The following is a 15,670-nucleotide window of genomic DNA, read 5'->3' on the forward strand; positions in this document are numbered from 1 at the left end:
CAGCAGGCAGGGCCTGTACTTCACCCGCTTATCCGCTGGGTCTAGCAGAGGGTCCCATATAGGCGGGTCTCGTAAACGCCACGGGCAGCTGGCCCGTCTTCCACATCTCCAAGGAGCAACGACCCCGTTAAGTGACAAGATGGCTCCAAGAACAGTAGTGTTTGGCAGATCTGAATCTCCAGCTACCCTCTCCAACTTCACCATACGCTAGCATTAACTTCAGACGACCGGGTATCTGGACCCTGGACTTCGGCCACGCCAGCCCTTAGGTTGGGAGGCTCGCCCAACGCCCTCGTCGGATCCTGGGGTAAGGTCGCCCGGGGTGGGAGCCGCCGCCTCATCGCCCTCACGGGTACCCAGCCACTTAGTAGTGCCGGGAACCGCGGACCTTGGGCGCGGCCGCCCCTCCCCCACGCTCGTTTCCTCCCCCCCCCCCCCGCATTCTCGGAACCAGCCTGCACCGCTCGAGAGCGAGGACGAGAGGGGAGCGCAGTCACTTCTGCACAAGGGCCGACTCCACTCGAACCTGCCAACAGTGGGGACCACCGCCCGCCACTTACCCGCCAACCAGCCGCAGAACCGAGATAGACCGACCACGGCGCGGACCTGCCCTCCCCTCGCGCAGATGGGTGACGTCATCACGCCGCCGCGCGCCGTGCCAACTCCTTCCTGGCCCGCACAATCCCCTCCCCGCGACCGACTCGCGGCGCGCAGGCGTACAGCATCCGCGTAGTCCGCGTCTGCGCAGGCGCTTTGCCCCTCCCACGGCAGTTGGCCATATAGAGACTGGGGGCGGGGGGAGGTCAAGCGTAGCCTCTTCTCCTTTACCAAGATGGCGTCTTGTCGCTGTTTCGCCACAGTTCCTACCTTATGAGCTTGGTTTCCTCACGCTAATAGGAGAGGAACAGGTAATGAGATTCTTCGCTTTGTGGACAAGTGGAGCAGGGAAGGGTATTTCCTTAGAAGGAACGAGATGGTCACTCAGGGTGGAAGGCGGCCGGAGCGGGCAGGTGGCGACGTGCTTGCGGAGCGATGAAGGGGAGAGGGGATTTGCCTCTGTCCTCTCCTCCGGGAAGATGGCGGCAGCACCGAGCTAGAAGCACGGAGTTGGCCTGCACTGAGTCCGGCGAGTCGCCGGTGGGCCGCTCTATCCGCCTCCGCGGCTGTCTCGATGGCACGTCTCCGCCCCGGGATTGGCTGCGCACTGGTCACATGGGTATGCAGCCGCGCGGACCATAGAGTCGCGCCTGTCCCGGGGGACGTGGCCTTGCTGAGCCGGCTCAGCCCCGCGCCCCGTGGGGGAGGGCCGGAGCCAGCCGATCCCTCGCTTCTCCTTAGCCTGGAGCGCGAGGTGAGACCTGTGGCATTCTTCGCGAGCCCGCTCTCAGCAACTGGCTTGATGCCCGGCGGGTGCCGCTGAGCTCGGGCCTACTTGGGACGGTGCGGCGCCCCCCACCCCCCGGGCTGTACTAGCCTCCGTCCCAGGTGGCCTACTGGCCTGCCGCTGGCGGAAACTCCGGTGGAGGCGTAGGCCTGGCACCAAGGCCTCTCCATGGAAAGCCCCCCTAAGGTGCCCCGACTGACAGGAGACCGTCTTTGTGACCCTAATGGGTGAAAAGCACGGTGTTGGGACACCGAGTGAAAGTGTTTTTGTGCGTATCCCTTTTGAAAAGTTGCCAGGTGTTCAGGGCTAGCTGCTGTGTGTTTTATCGAGCATGACTTCACACATTTGTGCAGAAAACTGGAGGGGCTGTGCTCTTCACTCACAGGGATGAATAGCTATCCGAATTGGGTTGTGTTAAGTTGTCTGTGGGTACATAACCCACCCAGAACACTGGAACTTAATACATTTGTTTCAGCTTAAAGGTGGTCTCTTTTTCTTAGGGGGTAACTTTTCTGAAATCCTGTTAAGCTACAATTAGGATTTTATTTGAGGCTGGATACTGTTCCTTATGGAAGCAAATCTAGAATATTGAAACACTGGATGAAACTTATTTTGAAACTCATTATGTTAAGTATTGGGATATTTGACAGCAGTGCGTTAAAGTAGCTGAAAAAGCTAAGAATGTGAATAAACGCTCATCTGAATCACCATTAACGTATCATGAGTGTTTTAAATTTAGAGAAATAGGACATACCTCAAGTCCCAGGGACAGGATTTAAAAGCCACTTAGGGGCTGGAGGGCTGGTTTAGCGGATAAGCACTGGCCTGCAAAGCTAAAGGACCTAGGTTCAATTCCTCAGGACCCACATAAGCCAGATGCACAAGGTGGTACATGGTTCTGGAGCTCATTTGCAGCAGCTGAAGGCCCCGGCACACCCATACACCCATTTTCTCTATTTATATCCTTTCTCTCTCTCTCTCTCTGCCTCTTTCTATCTCAAATATAAATTTTAAAAAGCCACTTAGGTAATTCACAAAAGCGATCAGACATTCTCGATAGTATATTAGTTCTTTGTGTCACTAGAGGCTTCCTCATCTTACCTTAAGAATACTAGGAGGGGGCTGGAGAGATGGCTTAGCGGTTAAGTGCTTGCCTGTGAAGCCTATGGACCCCGGTTCGAGGCTCGGTTCCCCAGGTCCCACGTTAGCCAGATGCACAAGGGGGCGCACGCGTCTGGAGTTCGATTGCAGAGGCTGGAAGCCCTGGCGCGCCCATTCTCTCTCTCCCCCCCATCTGTCTTTCTCTGTGTCTGTTGCTCTCAAATAAATAAATAAAAATTAAAAAAAAAAAAAGAATACTAGGAGGATACAGCCACCTCAAGACACTAAACCCCTCCATACACACACTTGAGCTAAGGCAGATCGAGTACTTTTCTTTTAGTCTTTAAAAAAAATTTTTTTTACATGTTTTATTTGAGAGAGAAAATAGGATGGTTACTCTGGGCTCTAGCCACTGCAAATGAGCTCCAAACACATATGCCACCTTGTGCATTTAGCTTTATGTGGTTGTGGGCATTCGAACCTGGGTTCTTTGGCTTTGCAGGCAAGCGCTTTAAATGCTAAACCATCACTCCAGCTCTTTATATATATATATATATATATATATATATATGTATAATTTTTACACAGAGAGAAAGAATGAGAGAAGAAATGGACATGCCAGAGCCTCTTGCCTCTGCAAAACAAACTCCAGATGCATGTGCCACTTTGTGCACCTGCCTTTACATGTGTACTGGGGATTTGAATCCATGGCACCAGGCATTGTAAGCAAGTGCCTTTAGCCACTGAGCAATTTCTTCACCCCTTCCCTCTTTTTAATTATTGTTTAACTTCAGTTTCATATTCTTTATTGTCCTGTAGAACTTTTAAAAAAATAAGCTTGTTGCAGACACTTTGGAGAATTCTAAGGATGCAGAGGGAAAAAGATAACTCTAGTTTTCCTTTTTTTAGCTGTTTCATTTATTTGTTTCAGAGAGAGAGAGCACCCATGTGCAAGCACACCAGGGACTCCAGCCACTGCAGATGAACTCCAGACACATGCATCTTCTTGTGTATCTGGCTTACATGAGTACTGGGGAATTGAACCGGGTCCTTAGGCTTCCCAGGAAGCACCTTAACTGTTAAGCTGCCTCTCCAGCCCTTGTTTTCTTTTATTCAAGCAGTTTGTGGTCTAAAACAAAAGAGTCAAAGGAAAAGAATGCTTATAATTTGATAAGTGTAGTAATGGTAATATGTACAAGAGATAAATAGGCAGTGTTTATGTGCTGGAAAGTCTTCATAAAGAATGTGGTCATCATATTTGGGGGCTGAAGAGATGACTTAGCAGGCACTTTGTGGCAAAGCCAACGGACCCAAGTTCGATTCTCCAATCCCCACATAAAGCCTGATGCTCAAGGTGGCGCTTGTGTCTGGAGTTCATCTGCAGTGGCTAGAGGCCCTGGCATGCCCATTCATTCTCTCTCTCTTGATTTTTTTCTCTCTCCTCAAATAAATAAATAAATATTTTTAAATTTCTCTGTAAATATTGCAAAAGAAGAATGTGGTTATATTTGTTTGAAAACACCATAATGAAATTTAATTATTTGTTTACTGATTAAAAAAAATGTGTTGGTGTGGTGGCACACGCCTTTAATCCCAGCACTTGGGAGGCAGAGATAGGAGGATTGCAGTGAGTTTGAGGAGGTCAGCCTGAGCTAGAGAGAAACCCTATCTCGGGGGAAGAAAAAAAAAAGTGATTCTAGGCTGTTTAAAAGATGTTTGCAAAGCCGATGGCCTGGGTTCAGTTCCTTAGTACCCATGTAAAGCCAGATGCACAAAGTGGCATATGCATATGGAGTTTATGTGCAGTAGCAAGAGGCCTTGGTATGCTAGTATACTCTCTCTCTGTCTCAGTGTCCTAAGCCAGGCATGATGGTGCATGCTTATAATCTCAGCACTTTGGAGATGGAGGCAGGAAGATAAGGAGATTAAGCTCAGCCTCTGCTTTGTAGTAGATTTGAGGCCAGCTTGGGCTACTTAAGAACCTATCTTATCTCCCTCACACACACAAAGTGTGGTCCATGAGCTGGGATGTAAAGGATGACTAAAGAGTTTTTCACTGGGCTTGGTAGTGCACGCCTTTAATCCCAGCACTTGGGAGGCAGAGGTAGGAGGCTCGCTGTGAGTTTGAGGCTACCCTGAGACTATATGATGAATTCCAGGTCAGCCTGAGCTACAGTGAGACCCTATCTTGAAAAATAAAAATATAAAACTTTTTCCAGGTGGAGTTGGCAGGATGGAGTGCTGTAGACAGAAAGACTAGGAAAGGGAAGTCATGACATAGCCAGTGGCACATATAGCAAGAGGTAGAGAATAACAGGGCTTGGCCAGGATTGTACGTGAAGGACTTCATGACCTACATTCAGGCCCACCTAAGACGTTGACTTTGACGGTATTTCAAATGATTGTACTAAGACCACTGGGATGATTTGTATCTTTCATGGGTCAGATAGAGTCTCCTTTAGTGCCTCCAGTGAAGGGTCATGAGCAAAAAACAATTTTTGGACTATGTGTTAGTCATGAACCTTTGAGGGTGAGAATTCTTACCACAGCCAAATGGTCATAGGAAAGCATTTGCCTTTTCAGTTAAGGAATAACCAAACTTTGGAGGAAGTGTCACACAACTAGTATGCCAGTTGCTGAGTGACTAGCACAAAGTCCAAGATAGATGTACGATTTGATCAAGGAGAAAAGCAGTCAGAGAACCCCCAAACAACACGACATGTCAGAATCCCCAAGTAGTACATGTCAGAATGCCTTTCCCTTCAGATTGTAACAGCACCATGACAAAAATCATTTTGAAACCAAAAGATAATCAGACATTTCATGTATGTAACATTTTTTTGTTTGTTTTTATTTATTTATTTGGGAGCAAGAGAGAGAAAATGGGCATGCCAGGTCCTCTAGCCACTGCAGACGAACTCCAGATGCATGTGCCACCTTGTACGTCTGGCTTACGTGGGTCCTGGAGAATTGAACCTTGAACCAGGGTCCTTAGGCTTCACAGGCAAGTGCTTAACTGCTAAGCCATCTCTCCAGCCACTGTAACGTTTTTTTAAACCATGTTACAGGTCAGAATGCCATTCCCTTCAGATTGTAACAACACTATGACAAACATCATTTTGAAACCAAAAGATAATCAAACTTTTCATGTATGTAATATTTTTTAAATCATGTTGTTATTTCAGACTAAAGCAAGATTTATTTTTTTTCTAATTTCTATCCTTATAAATGTGTTAAAGGTAAAATTCTGTAAGGGCTGTTTTTTTTTTTTTTTTTTCAGGCATGGTGAGTTCCCTTAGATAAAAGTAAGCAAGAAACCTATTCTGAGACAAGTCTTGTCCTTGTGCTGCTTATCTTGTTGATGCCTACTCTCCATAGATACTCCCATATAATACTATTTCTGTCCTGTTTTTTGAGACAGGGTCTTACTCTGTAGGCCAGCTGGCCTCAGTATACCAAGTGCTGGAATTATAGACTTGAGCCACTATGTCCAGCTCCTCATATTACTATTTTTTAGGTTTTAAAAAATTCTTACTACTTTTTATTGTCATTCATAAGAATTTTAAAATTAAAATTTTCTTTCAAAACAAAATTATATCATGAAGTTTAAAAAGTCAAATCTGGGTGGATGTGGTGGTATGTACCTTTAATCCCAGTTCTTGGGAGGTAGCGGTAGGAAGATTGCAGTGAGTTCAAGGCTAGCCTGAGATTACATAGAGACTTACAGGTCAGCCTGGGCTAGAGCAAGACCCTACCTCAAAAGAAAGTTGGGGGCCGACTGGAGCTGGAGAGATGGATTAGCCTTGAGTGCTTTCCTGTGAAGCCTAAGGACCCTGGTTTGAGACTTGATTCCCCAGGACCCACGTTAGCCAGATGTACATCTGGAGTTAATTTGCAGTGGCTGGAAGTCCTAGCACACCCATTCTGTTTCTCTGCCTCTCTCTCTCTGTCTGCCTGTCACTCTCAAATAAATAAGTGAAAAATAACCAAAAAAATAAAAATAAAAAGCCAGGCTTGGTGGCGCACGCCTTTAATCCCAGTACTCGGGAGACAGAGGTAGGAGGATCATCATGAATTCCAGGTGAATTCCAGGTCAGCCTGAACTAGAGTGAGAACCTACTTCGAAGAAAAAAAAAAAAAAAAAGTCAGTTATGTGTGGTGGCATACACCTTTAGTCCCAGCACTCAGGGAGGTAGGAAGATCACTGAGTTCAAGACCACCCTGAGACTACATAGTGAATTCCAGGTCAGCCTGGGCTACAGCAAGACCCTACCTTGAAAAAAAAAAGTCAAAACCTAGAATGGCAAAAGATACCTATGCACTTCCCCCTTGTATAGGATTCACATACTATATTTCCGTTTTGTTTAACTTTGAAGAAGTTGAACATGTTTGTATGACTTCTCTCCCACCCTCATTTCATGTATCCTTGAAACTGATGATAGCTGTGAAGTTTCTAGCCATCTTTCTCATTCTTTTTGCAAACAACTTCATAGCTTCTATCCTTAATTTGGTTAGTTCAGTACTTAGTGTTTATATTGTAACTACTTAATGACATTCACAATTCTGCCTGATGGTGTAACGTGAAGTTATCATGGGTTATTTGCTCTTTCAGTTTTCTGTTATTTGTCATTAAATTCAACACCACACTGTACATCATTTGTTTAAATCTCTTTGCAATAAATGTAGTCCTTTTTTAAAAAAATTTATTTATTTATTTGAGAGCGACAGACACAGAGAGAAAGACAGATAGAGGGAGAGAGAGAATGGGCGCGCCAGGGCTTCCAGCCTCCGCAAACGAACTCCAGATGCATGCGCCCCCTTGTGCATCTGGCTAACGTGGGACCTGGGGAACCGAGCCTCGAACCGGGGTCCTTAGGTTTCACAGGCAAGCGCTTAACCGCTAAGCCATCTCTCCAGCCCAAATATAGTCCTTTTTATCTGATGAAATATTCTACTAATTTCATTTTGAGTCAGTCTTTTCCTGTGGATCTCAGTATGTCCCTCAGTTCTCATGAACCCATGCCCTCCTCTTCCTCCTCCTGGATTTTACTGGTTTTGGTGAAGCACATCCTCTGGTAATTGCTTGACAGTGGAAGATAGTTGGAGAGCCTGTTTGTCTGAAAGTCCTTTATTCCGCCCTGATCCTGCATGAGGTTTGGGATATCATTTAGCTCATTCTTTTTCAGCTTATATAGTCACTGAAGTCTCAGACCATGAGCCTTCATATGTAACTTTACTAAAACAGTGCTTCTGTGAGATTCAGAATGCCCAGAAAATGAACATTTTTCCAGAGGCTGTTTCCATCCAGTGTCTTGACTATTCTTTGGGCTTCTTCATTTGAAACTTCATGATCTTCATTGCTGGTTATTTTCCTTAGTTTATCACTTAGAGTTTTTCTCATTTACTTTCTTTCTTTTATTTATTTATTTATTTTTTTTTTTTGGTTTTTTGAGGTAGGGTCTCACTCTAGCCCAGGCTGACCTGGAATTCACTATGGAGCCTCAGGGTGGCATTGAACTCACAGCGAACTCCAGATGCATGCACCATCTTGTGCATCTGGCTTACACGTGTCCTGGGGAATTGCTTTGCAGATAAGTGCCTTAACCACTAAGCCATCCCTCCAGCCCTACATTTTCTTTCTGCCAAGTACTCTCATATTTATCTTCTGGCCCTTCTACTAAGCTTTTCTTTTTTTTTTTTTCTCTTTGTATTCCTATTTTATAGCACTTTAGTTTTGTTTCCTGGACCCACTATCTCATGCTTCTGTGGCTATTTTCTTTTCCCTGAAGTCAGTATTTGCTTCACATGGTTTTATGTTTGTTTGGGGCTTTCAACCTTTTCTGGGCAATTCATTTATGCTTTGGTGCCTGCTGGTATGTAAGAGAACCACCTAGCCTGTGGCCTTCACTTGCCTAATACAGCATTCACTGTAGAGGCTTCTGGCTGTACTGTCTCCTTATGGTATCCTACCAGCTTCCTTGGATCTGCATATTCCTCAGGCAAATTTCTTCTAGTCCCTTGTCTGGCTGCTTGTGTCAAGGACCCTTTGAGGAAAGAAGCCTGAGTTCTCAGCACTATTCAAGGAAGAGCTTATGGCTTCCATTTCAGAATGGCTTCTTACCCTCCATTGTGACTAGTGTCTCCAGTTCAGAAATTTTACCTCCTTTTTTAGAGAAAACAATAACAGCCTTTGGCCAGGGCAGAAGAGGGACAGACAGACAGTTGTCTGGCTGTGTAAAGTTTGGTATGAATCTAAAGTTCTTAATTCTTTTTCCAGTACAAGTTTCTGATACTTCTTGTCAGGTTGTATTGGCCTTTCCCATTGCTGGTGCAGGATTCAACCTTTTTAGGATTGTTCCCAGTTTCTAACCCCTTGTATTTTGTGGTTCTTATATCTACTCAGGCTTTTTTGTTTGGTCATTCCTATTGTGTCTTTTTAAAAAATGTAGTCCTTGAGCCAGGCGGGCGCCTTTAATCCCAGCACTGGAGGTAGGAAGATCACCATGAGTTCTAGGCCACCCTGAGACTACATAGTATATTCCAGGTCGGCATGGGCTAGAGTGAGACCTTACCTCAAAATAAACAAAAAAAAAAAAAAAATAGTCCTTAATTATCATTTTATTGGTGTTTTTGGAGGGAGTACAAGTGTGTTGACTAGACAGCTGCCATGTGCCAACCACATGTCTAGGCAATGGGATGTCATAGGAGTAAGGTAGTTGTTACTTACCAGGCACAGGTTTAGGCAGTAGGACACCATAGGAATTAAGCAGGTGTATTCTGTTGTGCTCTTATGGAGGTTACATCTTAGTACAGGGAGACAGGCATGTTTAAGATGTCAGTTGTGGATAAGATAGAAGGAGGAAATAAAAGTGCGGTAGGGGTAGAGCAGCAGGAGACATTAGCCACTAGACATAGATTACTTGAGAAGGACTTGCTGATGGAGTGAGATTCAAGCCTGAAGGAGGCAGATAAGCTGTGGATAATCATCTGGGAAGAACATTCTCAGCAGAGCAAAAGTGGGATGGAAATGTGTTCAGCATGTTGGAAGAATATGAGGTATCAGGTACTAGAAGGCCATGTGCAGAAAAACCAGTTGAATGAGTAGAGCTAGTGGGCAAGGAAGGAGGTGGGAAATGCAAGCCAACAGATCTTGGGACTCTTGGTTGATGCCTTTGGAGGACTGCAGCAGAGTGATCCAGTGATGTGGTGATATGTCATGAGACAGATGATCATGGGTCATACCTGCTGAAAGCATTCTTATGTTTCCCATAAGCCTAGAAGACAAGTAGTGTAATCACCCTCTTCTGAGGGACACTTTGAAGCTGACTATAGTAAGTGAATAGCAGAGCCAAATCTATGTCTTCACCTTCAATTGCCTGCCCTGCATGGCCAGGCCATATCTGCTCCATTCTATCTCCTACCCAAAGGGTAGTGTTGTCCTCGTCTTCCCCCCACACCCCCCAAAAGAAAACCTCAGCATGCATATTAACTCCTCCTTGCAGACAAAGTTACCTTTCTTGGGGGTGGGGGCAGGGGTCGAGGTAGAGTCTCATGCTAGCCCAGGTTGACCTGGAATTCACTATATAGCTTCAAATTGGCCTTGAACTCACAGCGATCCTCCTATCTCAGCTTCCCAGTGCTGGGATAAAAAGCGTGCATGACCACCTTTTTTTTTTTTTTTTTTTTTTTTTATTTTGAGATAGGGTCTCACTCCACTCAGGCTGACCTGGAATTCACTATGTAGTCTCAGGGTGGCCTGAAACTCATGGTGATCCTCTTACCTCTGCCTCCCAAGTGCTGGGATTAAAAGGCGTGTGCCACCACTCCCAGCCAAAGACACCTCTTTGAAGAGTTCTTCCCTTAGAATAGAAGGAGACCCTGTCTCAAAACAAGATGTCTTTTTGTGTTGTGTGTAGTTTTTCAAGGTAGGGTCTCAACACTAGCCCAGGCTGACATGAAATTCACTATGTACTATCAGGGTGGCCTTGAACTCACAGTGATCCTCCTACCTCTGCCTTCTGAGTACTGGAATTAAAGGTGTGTACCACCACTCCTGGCTGAGAGAGAGAGAGAGATTTAAATTTACTTTGGAGAGAGAGGGAGGGAGTGGGGTTGGGGAATGGGCATATAGAAAGAGACCTGGCCTCTAGCCACAGTGAACCACCTCCAGACACATGTACCACCTTGTGCATGTGACTTACGTGGGTACTGGGAAATTGAACCTGGGCCCTTAGGCTTTGCAGGCAAGTGCCTTAACTGTTAAGCCATCTCTCCAGCCCCAAGATGTGTTTGGTTTTTCAAGGTAGGGTTTTGCTCTAGCCCAGACTGACCTGGAATTCACTGTAGTCTCAGAGTGGCCTCGAACTCATGGCAATCCTTCTTGCCTCTGCCTCCTGAGTGCTGAACCAAGATGTCTTTTTTAATAATGTTGTTTCATGAAGTTTTGCCTAGGTGGCCTTCAGTAATGTTTTTCTTATTTGTTTGTTTTTGTTTTTGTGGTAGGGTCTCATTCTAGTCTACAGTGATCTGGAACTCCTATAGCCCTGGCTGGCTTTGAACTCACCTCTGTCCTCATCTCTTAGCCTCCTGAGTGCTGGAATTAAAGGTATGTAGCACCACACCTGGCAGCAATGTTATTTTACAACTTAAGTTTCACTTGAGATCCTCATTCCTCTGTTAACTCCTGCTACTCTGGTAGCTAACTATGAATTTTGTTTTATCTTAAGAATTGTGTGGGCTGGAGAGATGGCTTAGTGGTTAAGGTGCTTGCCTGCGAAATCTAAGGACCCAGGTTCAATTTACTGTAGCCATGTAAGCCAGATGCACATGATGGCACATGTGTCTGGAGTTCATTTGCTAGAGACCCTGGCATGCCTATTCTCACCCCCCCATAAATAAATAAAAATAAAATATTTTTTAAATTTTTTTATTTTTATTTGAGAGTGACAGACAGAGAGAGAAAGAGGCGATAGAGAGAGAGAATGGGCGCAGCACTGCAAATGAATTCCAAACATGTGTGCTCCCTTGTGCATCTGGCTAACGTGGGTCCTGGGGAATCAAGCCTCGAACCGGGATCCTTAGGCTTCACAGGCAAGCACTTAACCGTTAAGCCATCTCTCCAGCCCAAAAATAAAATATTTTTTTAAATGTGTGTTGGAATTACTGTGATAGAAAAGTTGACAGAGGTATGAATAGGTTGGTTTTATAGTAGAGAATTTTAGGTGGCCAGTAAAAAAACAGAATTTCAGTCAAAGAATTGCCTCAAAATTGTATTTTCCCCATATCAAACTTGGAAAAAAATAGAAATGACCATCTTAATTGTTAAGGGTGACAAGTACAGGTGTTTCTACAAATTGTGTCTGTCGATGGATGAGCTCATTGAGGACAAGCACAGGTATATTTACAGATTGTGACTGTAGAAACATATGCCCTTTGCTGACAAGGTGTCAGGTATGCTTCCAAATTGTGGTAGTAGTCAGTTGAGCTCCTTGGGGATAAAGACAGTTATAGACTGTGCTTTAGACAGTTGAGCTCAATGGAAGGCAATTTTGCTCTGGTAGTATAGATCAATGCATAGGCTGAAATCACCATGCTATTCTTAGGGATTTATTCTCTGGAGGTTCTGCCCAAGTGAGCAGAGATCTCCCTCCCTCCTTTGAAAAAAGAATAAGCATGGGGCCTGGAGAGATGGGTTAGCAGTTAAGCACCTGCTTGTGAAACCTAAGGACACCAGTTCGAGGCTTGATTCCCTAGGACCCATGTTAGCCAGATGCACAAGGGGGCCCATGCGTCTGGAGTTCCTTTGCAGTGGCTGAAGGCCCTGGCGCGCTCTCCCTCTCCCCATCCCTCCCTCTCCCTCTCCCTCTCCCCCCCCTCTTGCTCTCAAACAAATAAAAAAAATAAAAATAAATTTTAAGAATCAGCATGGAAAATTATCAATTTTTATATGGTTTTGGTGGATATATTTTACCTTTTTTATTCTAAAATCTTATTCTGTGCTAGGCTTATAGTAGCCACACATTAATACTAATGTGATAATGCTGTTAGTATTAATGTAGCTCTGCCTATCCTATCCCAGACCTTGCTTATGGCAGGAGTCTCCACCTGGGATGAAGAAACTGAGGATGTTGACAATTCAGAAAACAAAAGTTAGCAAATTAGCAGTGATCAGTCTCTGAAATATTTATAAACAAGTGTTTTCTGACAGTATGCTTAGGTTGGCCCCTAATCTTGTGTGTTTGGTATTCTCAGAAGTTCGTGGAGATGGGCACTGAAGACATGAAGCAGTGTTTATCCTAGCTTCAAACTGCCAGGCTTTAGGTCTTGATCCCTGACTGGATGAAGGTTTGAATTTGTCTCTGGAAGACCTGATTTTCAGCTTTGGACTTGTTCTTTTGTTTTGTTTTTGTTGGTTGGCCTCAAACTCACTATGTATCTCAAGGTGGCTTTGAACTCTCAGCTAGCCTCCTGCCTCACTCCTACAAGTGCTGAGATTACAAGCATGGACCACTATGCCCAGTTTTTGGACCTGCCCTTATACCATGTGATCCTTAGGACTTGAGACCTTTTTGGTTTTTAAAAAATAGCCAAGTTTGAAAGAATGGTGCTTGGAGCTAATAGTCCCTTGTATAGCATTCAATTTTGTTATACATTTCAAGAATGAATGCATAATACAAAAAGTCTTACCTGCAGAACACAATGGTGCATGCCTATAATCTCAGCACTTGGGAGGCTGAAGTGGGAAGATCATGAGCTTATAACCAACCTAGATTACATAGCAAGACTTTGTCTCAAAAAACAAACAAGAGGGGCTGGAGGTGTGGCTTAGTGGTTAAGGCCTTTGCCTGCAAAGCCAAAGGACCCAGGTTTGATTCCCCGGGACCCATGTTAGCCAGATGCACAAGAGGTTGCATGCGTCTGGAGTTCTTTCTCCGTGAAATAAATAAATAAATATTTTTTTTTTAAAAGAGGACTGGAGAGATGGCTTAATGGTCAAGACACTTGCCTGTAAAGCCTGAGGACCCAGGTTTGGTTCCCTGTTATTCACATCAAGCTAGATACAAGGTCATACATGCGTCTGGACTTCATTTGAGTGGCTAGAGGCCCTGGGGCACCCATTCATTCTCTCTCTCTCTCTCTCTCTCTCTCTCTCTCTCTCTCTCTCTCTCTCTTTCTCTTTCCCTCCCTCCCTCTGTCTGCTCCCCTCAAATAAATAAATAAATATTTTTAAAAAAACAGCAAGAATCTCCACTTGTTAAAACTTGTATTCATTGCTTTCTTTACTCCCAGTAATGGTTTTCAACTGGACTGATTTACATATAGCTAATCTGGCAGTAATTAGATCTTTTTGGTTGTTATAATTGATGTGTGCTTCTGGTATCTAAATGTTGAAGCCAGTGGTTGAGGTACCTGTAGTGCACAGGATAACTCGTCAAGGAATTATCTAGTACGCAATGTCAGTAGCCCTAAAGTTGAGAAGTTCTGCCTGCAGGATCACTTCTTGGAAGTGCTGTAGGATGAAGCATCCACAGGGCCTGTTTTTTCACTTGGAAGAGTAAAACCTGGTGGGCTAAAGCCATTTACAAGCATGACCTAGAGCTGTGGTTGTCTGCAGTGTCCTCAGATACGGTACTGGTGATGGAAGAGTCACATTGTCTACTGTACTAGGCTGAAAGTGTATAAACTAACCTGATCTCACAGTGACTCCAAAGGTTAGGTCTTCATATCAATTTCTTTGTACAAAAGAGCATGATGGGCACAGAAAATCACGATCTGTAATTATCTCCTTATCTTGGACCTCATTCTTATAAGTTGACATATTTCAATAATCAGTTTTGGGTTAAGGAGATGGCCCAGTGTGGTTAAAGGTTCTTGCAAAACCTGCCATCCCAGGTTTGATTTCCCAGTACCCACAAGCCAGATGCACAAAGTGGTACGTGTGTGGAGTTCATTTGCAAGAGGTCCTATCATGATCACTTTCCTCCTTCTCTACTGCCCCCACTTGGAAATAAACAAAGAAAAAATTAATTAAAAAATAATCAGTCTTGACGTTACCTAGTGGAAGTGCTGTAGGACATCTATAAAGCTTGGGTCAAAGTGGTAATGTCCACACAGTTCTTTCTATTTCAGAACTGAGCCAATCAGGTTTTTGCAACAAGACATTCTCTTCTGAAATACACACCCACAGTTGTCCTATGCCCATCATTGATTCAATCTGCAAACATTATTTTTCACCATAAGTAGGTTTCTGGTGAAGAAGTCCCAGTCCTACAGCCATCCCTTTAAAGCTATCTTTACAAGTAACCTGCTGCTGGTTAGCCCTGAGACCAATTCGCATGCAGCTGCCTTTAGAGGGTCAGCTTTCTAGTTTAGACGGGCTGCAGTATAGTGTCTGTCACTGTGCCAGTGACCTAGCTCCAGTACTTCTAGCCAGCTCCCTTCTGCCATCTGGTGAATTATTCAAGGAATAAGTCTTCTGTTTCTGTAAATTGTCTCTGCCCCCATCTGGATTACAGAGCAAGTCACTGATATGCATTTACATGTTTTGGGTCCTCATCTTAGCAGTGTAACCTGATCATGGCGTGCCTGCATGTTTGAGAGGACAGAGTTGATTGGGCTATCAGGATCCAAATCCTTTTTCAAGCTCTGGGGAAATGCTGGGTGTAGAAATAATCCAGTCTAGGGCTGGAGAGATGGCTTAGCGGTTAAGCGCTTGCCTGTGAAGCCTAAGGACCCCGGTTCGAGGCTCGGTTCCCCAGGACCCACGTTAGCCAGATGCACAAGGGGGCGCACGCATCTGGAGTTCGTTTGCAGTGGCTGGAAGCCCTGGCACGCCCGTTCTCAATCTCTCTCTCTGTCACTCTCAAATAAATAAATAAAAAATGAACAAAAAAAATTAAAAAAAAAAGAAATAATCCAGTCTAAAATCCTCATGGCCCAAATTTCTCTGGAAGTTTATATGTGCCTGGATTAATAGGTTGTTAAGATCCAGGTATACTTGGGTCGATGTACCTTCTGTGACTGACTCGAATTCAGGGCCTGCTATACATCAGCACTGGTTGGTAGGTTGGTAGAAACTGTACTGCTGGATGGTATGTAAAGCTCATTAGCAAGATAGTTGTGCCTCTTCCCTCTTTTTTTACTATCACTTACATTAGCATAACTTCTTTTGACTTTTTGGGATAT

The 15,670-nt window shown here is 44.6% G+C and overlaps 2 protein-coding genes across 4 annotated transcripts in view; one reads left to right on the top strand and one right to left on the bottom strand.

The window, feature by feature from the left end:
- The window catches only part of Septin2 (septin 2), a 49,612-nt gene extending 48,469 nt beyond the window's left edge, over positions 1-1,143 (bottom strand). The window contains exon 1 of one of the 3 annotated variants that reach the window (XM_045148298.1): positions 868-1,143. Coding sequence is in view for 1 of the 3 variants with exons in the window: in XM_045148297.1 (XP_045004232.1) it covers positions 25-204 (180 nt within the window). In the remaining 2 variants the exon portion in view is untranslated. Of the gene's footprint in view, positions 1-24; positions 220-560; positions 689-867 lie in introns of those variants that run through there. The other 2 variants (XM_004667814.3, XM_045148297.1) reach the window with 2 other exon arrangements.
- Positions 771-15,670, top strand: part of LOC101608546 (high density lipoprotein binding protein) — a 95,880-nt gene continuing 80,980 nt past the window's right edge. Inside the window, exon 1 of the mRNA XM_004667815.2 lies at positions 771-908. The gene's annotated coding sequence lies outside the window, so the exon portion shown is untranslated. The remainder of the gene's footprint in view (positions 909-15,670) is intronic.

This window comes from Jaculus jaculus, chromosome 4 (assembly GCF_020740685.1).
Source record: "Jaculus jaculus isolate mJacJac1 chromosome 4, mJacJac1.mat.Y.cur, whole genome shotgun sequence".
Classification (NCBI taxonomy): domain Eukaryota; kingdom Metazoa; phylum Chordata; class Mammalia; order Rodentia; family Dipodidae; genus Jaculus; species Jaculus jaculus.